Raw genomic sequence first — 10,000 nt, forward strand, 5'->3', positions numbered from 1 at the left:
ACATATTAAATCCGTGTATATCCATGATACTACCTGATTATTTGATGTAATTTTTATGTATGTCACATAAGACTGCATCAAATCCAACAGTATTTTTAAGCATGATGGATTGAGGATTCATTTCTGAGTAGTGCTGTCAAATGATTAATCGTTTGACAGCGCTATGTATAATATTATTAATCGTTTGACAGCACTATTTCTGACATATATAATATTGTAAATATATTGTTCATTGTTATCAATGGGTTCTCTGCTATGAAAAGCAAAACAAATATTAACAAATAAAATAAAATTTCAGATATTTTTTGACCGTTTATGAGATGGCTAGTTTGTTAATGCATTTTGTCATGTGATGCAACTCACACAAATGTAATAATATTTATGAATTAATACATTTTTACCCAAATAATAATAATAGTGACAATAATAACAATTTATTCAAGATGCAAGAGCAATACATTATTACTTTGCATTGAGTCATGAAATTTTTACTTTTTTTTTTTTAATGGGTAGAAAATTAGTTCAAAACCAAAATGAACACAAATACGTTAATTAACTCTAAGTTGGCACATGTGTTTTAAACTAGATTTAAATATTTTTTAATTTTCTTTCCTTTTTCTGCAGAATTGTCATTGACCCACTCAATAAATTTGCTTTATAAAAGAAAATATAAAATCACTAACCCTGTGAGAGCCTTACATAAATTATATTAACAGTATAACAGCACAATCTATAAAAGAGGCGCACATACATTTGTCCTGTACTCCCTATATCATCACAGTTTTATTATCATCCTATAATTTTAAGCTGACTATGGCTTGCTGAGACATGCACGTTCATGTAATTCACAATTTGCCCATGTAATATCTCGAATTCCCAGAAGGGACCAGCTTAAGTGTGACACCATTGTTTAAAATGGATTTATTCAGCCTATTGAGATGTAAACCACCACAGAGCTCAGAACAAGCAGTGTACGTACATTTCAAAACAGTCCTACCGACAACAATAAAACATTTTCATGAGGGGTGTTTGCGGAAGAAGACCGAAAAAATGGCAGTGGTCTAATAAAAGCTGCCATTTGAACACCTTTTATTGCTTTAACATGCGTCTGGAGACGTCATCGAGCGCCCCTGAGATTCCCGCCTGCACCCAGAAACAATTCATCAGCTCTGATTTACAGACACACACACAAGAATACACACCGGCCTTATCAGTATCCACACCGCCTCTCGCTCTAAACAGCATGAGTGATTTACCGAGCCTGAGACAACAAGATGCTTGGATGGGCAGCCACAGTTATCTGCCGCCCCCTCTGACAATCACACACACAATAAATCTACCCTGCAAACGCTCTAGCCCACAGAACTATGTGTGCATCTGCGATAAGGCGTGCCCTTTGATAGTGTGCATGCAACCAACCGATAGCATTATAATAAAACACACGTGGATCGCCCAGGTAAAGAGGAAGTGAGGAAAATATCTGTGTTACACTGCTATTTCTAATGGAAATGAAGTTTATTAGATAAACGGACAGGTTTGATTAAAAAAACAAAATGTCAGTGTACACACACACACAAAAATGAATGGAATATTCCAAGTTAGAATATCAACAAAGTATAGGGTCATCACTTGCTCAGCAACGGATCCTCTGCAGTGAATGCGTGCCGTCAGAATGAGAGTCCAAACAGCTGATAAAAACATCACAATAATCCACAAGTAAACCACATGACTCCAGTCTAACAATTAATGTCTTGTGTGTGTTTGGAAGAAACAAATCCATCATTAATAATAATAATAATAATAATAATTTTTATTTATATAGCGCCTTTCCAAAACCCAAGGTCACTTTACAAGTCAGGGAAGGCATGTATAACAGTTTCAGCATCCTGCTGTCTGAGAGAGGATCGAATACGCAAGATATTACGCAGGTGGAAAAAAGCTGTCTTTACTACTTTACCAATGTGATCATTGAATGAAAGAGTGGAATCAATGAGAACACCAAGATTGCGAACTTTAGTGGAGGGCATAATCAGATCACCATCCAGATCCATCAGTTGACCAGAGAGCTTAGATACTACAGCTTTAGAGCCAATCAGAACTACCTCAGTTTTATCAAGAGTTAAATTGAAGGTAATTTGCCTCCAGCCAAAACTTGAGTTCCTTGACGCAATTAGTTAATGCAGGCGGAGGAAACACTGAGGTGGAAGCTGCGCTAAAATAAATTAGAATGTCATCTGCGTAACAGTGGAAGTTAAACCCATAGTGTTTAATTATTTGTCCAATTGGTAGCATATAAATGGTAAAGAGGAGAGGGCCCAAAACAGAACCTTGAGGTACACAAGAACTGATGGATTTGGTAGATGATTTGTGTTTATGGTTTATAACAAATTGCTGCCTCCCCCAATAGGAGGAAAATCATTCGAGGGCTGTGCCAGTAATTCCAATTGCTGAAAGCCGTGAGAGGAGTATCTCATGACAAACAGTGTCAAAAGCTGAGCTGAGGTCTAACAGAAGGAGAGTGCTGAGAGCACCAGAATCAGAAGCTAAGAGAAGATCGTTAAGAACCTTAACCAGGGCTGACAGCAGCAATCTTAAGCTTTGATGGTACAGTTCCAGATGACATTGACGTATTAATAAAATGAGTGATGGGTAGTGACAAAGCAGGCAAGCACTTCTTCAGTAAAGAGGTAGGTGCAGGATCAAGAAGACTAGTAGAGGAATTAGACAGCCTGATTATCTCATCAACCTCTGTGGGGACAATAGAGTCAAAATTAGAGAAGCTATGAGCATGGCATAAAGAGAGAAGTTCAGTAGTGGGAACAGAGGTAGGGTGTTGACAGGTATGAGATGTTTTACTCTCTACATTAAAGCGTTTTAACATAAAACTGTCACTTCTGGCTAAAATACTAGTCCACAATCCATAATAACTCTTTCAGTAAAAAAGCCCATCCTCTGTTGTCACCCACATCAAAATCCACCTGCATATTTGTTCAGAACTGTTTTGGACAATTTTCACTTATAAACAGTGCTTCATCTGGGCATATTTCTCTCCTGATTCAGATAAGACATATTTTCACTAGAAAAACCAGTATTGTGGATAAAGGACTCGTATTTTAGCCAGAAACAATAGCTTGAAGTAAAAAAAAAAATGTCTTAATGGTGGATTTGTTTCTTACAAACACAGATTTTCACTTCACAAGACATTAACTGATGGACTGGAGTGGTGTGAATTACTTGTGGATTATTGTGATGTTTTTATCAGCTGTTTGGACTCTCATTCTGACAGCACCCATTCACTGCAGAGGATCTTTTGGTGAGCAAGTGATGGAATGCTACATTTCTCCAAATCTGATGAAGAAACAAACTCATGTACATCCTGAATAGCCTGAGGGGGAGTACATTTTCAGGACATTTTCATTTTGGGTGAACTGTTCCTTTAAGATGTTTTTAACCCAGAATAAACCTGAAATGATCTGGTGAGAAATCTATAATCAAAGTGGAAATTTTTCAACAAAAATTGAACGTGCAAAATGTCTTCATACCAAAGATCCAAATTGACATTTAAGCAGCATCCTAAATCTGACATCCTTTAGCTTGGGACAAGAAATTTCTCAGAGCTAAAGGAAAAGCACAGACTAAAGCAGATGGGGTGTGTGTGTGTGTGTGTGTGTGTGTGTGAGTGTCTGTATCTGGGTACAAGTTGTCTCTTTTATCTAATACGCTACCAGCTTCAACACACATGCTGACACCACAAAACTTCCTTGGAGAAGATTCTCCAATCTATTTTAAATATTAAATTCAAATATCTTCAAATGTCTTTACACCATATTTCATGTGTCAAAATATTTATCACATGTCCTGAATCTGATCATGTGGCCTTGAGCAAGTGAATTTTGGTATTATATGGGATGCTGTGAATTTTTGCTATTGTGTGTGACGGTAATGATGTGTGATGGTAATAATATATTTCAGTTTTTGGAGAAAACGTTGAGTGGTCATGACAGCAGTTTTGAGGAAAGTGACTATTACTATTATTATTTTATTAAATATAATTATTAAAAATATAACTGCAACATATGATGAAAAAACTTAATGTAGAATTTTCCTGATTTTAACATCATAAATATATTATATATAAATTCGGGAAATTTCTTTCAATTTAATTTAACCTATATATAAAAATATATATAAAATAAAAGATCTAAAGCTGATTAAATCTATTCTTTAAAACTAGAACAATATATGTTTCAAATCATCAATAGGAGACAAAGGTTCCCCTAATGAAACACTCACCCATATATTTCTGTATGTATGTGTATGTGTCTTACCAAAAGCGGTCTGCATGCTGGGGTCCAGCGTGGGCTGCCCGTCCCCTGAGGGTAGGTCTAGACGTGTGAAGTCCCTGCTCTTGTCGTTGTTGTATTTCACATTCAGACTGGTCAGCTTGGAGAATTCAACACGCAGAGTGCAGCAGCCGTTGTAGATGTTCTGCCCATCCAAAGCCTGACACAGACATAAAACATTATAATGCAATTCTCTCACAAAGAAATTATAGTTTGCTTAAATACAAACAAGCCTATTTTAGAACAATTAAATGTTTTGCACATTTTTCCTCTAGAATTCACATGTATTGATAGTCTATAATGAAAATATTTTTATTTTCTCATTCGATTCACCCAGCATTGCATGTCATCTATGCAGTCAAGCAGACAGCCGAAGCGTGTTTGTCTTTCTGATCCCAGGACATTGGACTGTTCCGGCACATTCTCGTTGATTACACCTGCTCTACTTCATTACATCTGGGATTAATGGAGCCTGAGCATCTCCTCTCAGTTTTTCTATCTGTTAATCAATATCTTAAAGCAAGCGACAGCCAAACTCCTAAAACAGATCTAGAGGAAGCCGCAGTCACAAGGTTTGTATCTCCACTGAGCCCTTTTAATGGTTCCTGAGAAACAGGGAGGTCAATGTGCAAAACCAAATGGAATGAAAAGCAACATGTGCAGTGAAAACGAATCAATATAAATTCAACCTCAAAATATATTTGCAAGAAAAGAGATCATTTTCATTTAAAAAAGTAATCTTTCCCTGTATTGGCACTGAGTATCAGCCATTACAGTGACAAAAATGGCTTTCTCTGGTCAGTTTACCCATAATCTCCATCTCGTTATGGCCATTTTGGATATATGAACCTTAGATAAGAAAACAAGATCTCCACTCAACATGACAGAGTTTGCCTCTTAATCCAGTGCGACATTTTCATTATTGAATTGTCTGTGTAGGCCTGAAGCAGGTTTGGCATGGCGGAGGCGATGTGAAATAACTTCTCCCATGGAGCCAGTTCATTTAACTAAACCCTGATGACAAATGCAAATCACATCTAATACTGACAGTGGCCTGAGCAACGACAAGGAAGAATAAAGAGCTGTTCTGCAGAAGTCTGTGCTGTTGGCTTTAAGCAACCAGATGAACAAATTCTGATTGTTGGATGATAAAATAATCTCATTGTCTTATATTTGATGCCAAATCTACACTTTAGATTATCGTAAGGACTCGAGGGTGGGCTCTTTTGACTCTTTTGGGCTGATAAGCAACCATCCCACTCCAACCGCCCTAGAAACTGCAAAGCAACATGCTGGAAAACACTCAGAACACCTTAGCAACTGCAATTCAACACCCTACCATTATAGCAGAAATATATAGACTACCCTTCACAAGTTTGAGGCTGGTTAGAGTTTTTGAAATAAGCCCCTTAAGCTCATCAAAGCTCTTTTGTTTGATCAAAAATACAGTAAAAACAGTATATATATATATATATTTTTTTTTTACAATTTAAATAGTTTGCTATGTAAATATATTGTAAAATGTAATTTATTTCTGTGATAAAAGCTGAATTTTCAGCATCATTACTCCAGTCTTTGGTGTCACATGATCCTTCAGAAATCATTGTAATATGCTGATTTTCTGCTCAAGAAACATTTCTGATTATTATCAATGCTGAAAACAGTTGTGCTGCTTCATATTTTTCTAGAAACTGTGATACACCTTTTTTTTGATAAACAGTTTTGGGTAGATTACTTACAAATTGTAGTTTGTTACTGATTCCAAATTACATGACAAAAATTGTAGTTAGTAACGTAATCATTACACATTTTATATAATCAGACTACTTTTTGATTACTTTTGACCTAACTCATTTATCACATTGATTTAAAAAGGATAATCTTGTATCATATTGACATAAAAATACAAAAAGAAGGAAAATATATTCCATTTGCTGTTATTCGGTTGTTAAGTGGTGACATAAGAAGCGCTGTTTCCGGGTCCAAGCCTCAACTCGCTTCACTTGAGAATACTACCTCAGCAGCCGTTTATGAGCACTGTTTAGTCATATTAAACATTTAAGCTAAACGTTTTCAAACGTATGGTCTACACTACAGTCTCCATGCTCACAGCGTCCCAAACACAAATAATTTTTATATTTATTTATTTATATTTTCATTGTCTGGCTATCTGGGATTTCGGTATGGAGTTAAAGGTTAGGATTATAATTTTTTTGGTAGTATTATATCACATTGTGAGTGTATATTAGCACCTTTTGTTGTTTTCTCGTGGTATCTGATAGAGCGTTTGGACACGGAAGCGGTGACACGTGACATCAGACTTAACAAGCGGATTAACATCATGAAGTGCATTACACATTATATTATGTCAAAGTTTCCCAAATTGGGGTTTGTAAAGCAACAGCAGTGGCTTTGTGAATTGAATGAAAAGCTAATAATGAATTGAAAAACGTCAAGTTAAAATAATTATTTTCAAAATTACAACAATCAAAATAAAACACTTGAAATATTAGACCAGTTTACCTCAATGTCATGTGACCATGTGAATAATATGTAATCATGTAAGTAGTCTGATTACAAATATTTTAAAATGTAATCTAACCTAATTATCAATACTTAATTTTTGGAACCTGATTATGTAATCCAGATTATATGCAATCAGTTACTATCCAGCACTGTTGATGAACATCATTTATTTGAAATAAAAATAGTTTGTAACATGTCTTTACTGTCACTTTTGATCAATGTAATGCATCTTTGCTGAATAAAACTATCCAGTAATTAAACTTTTGAACGCTACTGTATGTAATTTTCATATAATGTAAAAATGTACTTAGTGTTACATTTCTGCAATTGATAATCACTTGCGCTTTTCCAGCCAAAGATGCTGAGAAAGTAAGGTGCATTTGTGAACAACAGTTCCTTTTTTGCAGCAATTTTAAACGAGGAAGGGGGGCTTCATCGCCCGTTTAAAAAAAGACCCCTGTCCCCACCCCTCCTGTTACACTAACAAATACTCTCTTTGTGCAAGGAGGCAATGCAACATGGCAGCCGCACAATAGATAACACCCTCAGACCAGAGGAGTAATTACTTGCTAGCTCTTTTTCCCCTGGTGAGCTGCATTGGCATTCATTAGATAACCTCAACGGTGACATATTAATTACAGGGGTGGTTTGATTTGTGCGGTCTACTGGGAGCTGGTTTTCCTGCCGTCTTCCTGTTGCTTGACAAATTTTCGGCTCTGCACCAAAAAATACCAGAGAGCACCAAAAATGAGGTGATGGAGGACAGGTGTGAGCAGCCTCGTGATTGATGGTGAAGCTTTGATTATACGGCGCGGCCAAGCGATTAGGAAGCAGAGCTGATCACAGATAAACCATCTGTCTCCACAGACAGCCTGAGGAAATAAACTAGCGTGTACTAAAGCTGGTTGCCAAACCAATTCATCCCACAATGAGATAACAAGAGCATTTTGTGGGTTATATTTCAGTACTGACCATTTTGGCGTGATGTGCGTTCATTGGATCTGCATATTGTAGCAAGGCCTGGAACTGGTTGTTCTTGGTGAAGGTAATGATCTTCAGGACCGTTCCAAATTTTGAGAAGATCTAAATTAAGGAGAAGACAAGAACATTAAAAACAGACATGTAAGAGCGTCTAGTTTAAACCAGCCCAAGGTGGTTTGCTCTTCTTTAGTCTAGCTGGTCACCCAACCTGACCAAGGTGGTTTTGAGCTGGTTTAGATGGTCAGCCAACTGATAAGTGGCCAGAATCCCAATAAAAACCAATAAACTTGACCAGTCTCCAGTGGAAACCAGCCTTTTATCCCGCTGAAACCAGTAAACAACCTCAGGCTGGTTTAAGATGCTGGTTTCCAACACTTTTGCGTTCCACACGACTGGGCTACATGAAACCTCTGAACACAAGCATTTTGTGCCACTTTGACCTTGTTGAAAGGTAATTTTACAAGATCACTAGGTGATAAAGCAGGAAGTGTACATGGTAAACAGTAGGGCTGTGCAATATATCGAAATATCGCAAATGTACATATCGCAATATGCATATCGCAACAGCTTGCAATATTTGGGGCCATGAACAAAAGACAAAGAGAAAATCACTCACTGCTTTTACCCAAATAACTTTTGTAGCTTAAATAAGAATCAGTGCATTCAAAGAGTAAAAACTACGCAGTTTTTTATTTTTCCTTTTTATTATTCAGTTCCTAAACTCATGTTAAAATGATTACACTAATGTTAAAATGACATTTTGTTTAAGATGCTGGTTTCCAACACTTTTGCGTTCCACACGACTGGGCTACATGAAACCTCTGAACACAAGCATTTTGTGCCACTTTGACCTTGTTGAAAGGTAGTTTTACAAGATCACTAGGTGATAAAGCAGGAAGTGTACATGGTAAACAGTAGGGCTGTGCAATATATCGAAATTATCGAAATATCGCAAATGTACATATCGCAATATGCATATCGCTACAGCTTGCAATATTTGGGGCCATGAACAAAAGACAAAGAGAAAATCACTCACTGCTTTTACCCAAATAACTTTTGTAGCTTAAATAAGAATCAGTGCATTCAAAGAGTAAAAACTACGCAGTTTTTTATTTTTCCTTTTTATTATTCAGTTCCTAAACTCATTTTAAAATGATTACACTAATGTTAAAATGACATTTTATGTAATGCTTGAGTAAAACACTACCGTTCACTTTCAGAAGTTGTTGTAGGGGTGCTTTCTTATTAGAATCAGAATCAGAATGAGCTTTATTCACCACTTAAGTGTGCGCAAACACAAGGAATTTGTTGTGGTTTTACAGGAACTCTTGGTACAAACATACGTGCATACAAATAACCATATATATATGACACGATAGTTATCGAAGTTCACAGAACTGACTCAGCAACAGCTGAGTAAAACTGTTTCATCTGAGCATGTGGCACTTTAAGCATTATCGTATCGCATATTGAATATCGCATTATTTAATGAGTTATCGCATATCGCATTTTTCTTCAATATCGCACAGCCCTAGTAAACAGTGAAAACAGTGCAAGCAAACAAATAAGGTAACAAGTATTTGAGACTACAACGGAAATATCCTGCTTGATATATTGCGGAAAGCAAAAAAGGACTGGCTTTTTTTCTCTGCGTGTCATTATATTACTTGATATACCGATCAAGTGCAAAGGTAATTGAAAAAGCATGCTGATATTGTAATAAAAATATTCCCAAATATCAAAATGAAAGTTGGTATCAAGTAAAAATTGAATCAAAGGCTTTTGAATCAGAATTGAAACAGGAATCAGTGCCAATTCCCAGACCTATTTGAGATCAATGACAAGCGTTATATGAAAGAATCATAACATTTCTGTATAGTGTAGTTTTACCTGGTGTAGCACTTCTAGAGACACTGGGTAGTAGAGATTCTCTACGATTAAACGAAGCACAGGACTCTGTCCGGGCATCATTCCACCATCACTGGCTGTCGCAGTCCCAGAGAGAGTCATATTCCCAGAATGCATTGCACTGACAGCTTGCAGAGCAGCCTGAGCCCTCTACAAATGAGACATACAGGGTTAACATTCTCTAAACTCTTCTAAAACTTTACACTCATGCTGAGTACACGCAAATACACCTCAATCTTACT

The 10,000-nt window shown here is 36.6% G+C and overlaps 1 protein-coding gene across 4 annotated transcripts in view; it reads right to left on the reverse strand.

Annotated features, from left to right (window-relative positions):
* The window catches only part of LOC107658670 (polypyrimidine tract-binding protein 3-like), a 70,783-nt gene that overhangs the window by 10,316 nt on the left and 50,467 nt on the right, over positions 1-10,000 (reverse strand). For all 4 annotated transcript variants that reach the window (XM_016447318.1, XM_016447317.1, XM_016447315.1 and 1 more), the window contains 3 exons: positions 9,741-9,908; positions 7,842-7,952; positions 4,329-4,503 (listed from right to left, as the gene is read on the reverse strand). In XM_016447318.1, the coding sequence (XP_016302804.1) occupies positions 4,329-4,503; positions 7,842-7,952; positions 9,741-9,908 (454 nt within the window). The remainder of the gene's footprint in view (positions 1-4,328; positions 4,504-7,841; positions 7,953-9,740; positions 9,909-10,000) is intronic.

Source organism: Sinocyclocheilus anshuiensis, unplaced genomic scaffold (assembly GCF_001515605.1).
Source record: "Sinocyclocheilus anshuiensis isolate Anshui unplaced genomic scaffold, SAMN03320099.WGS_v1.1 scaffold567, whole genome shotgun sequence".
Taxonomy (NCBI): Eukaryota; Metazoa; Chordata; class Actinopteri; order Cypriniformes; family Cyprinidae; genus Sinocyclocheilus; species Sinocyclocheilus anshuiensis.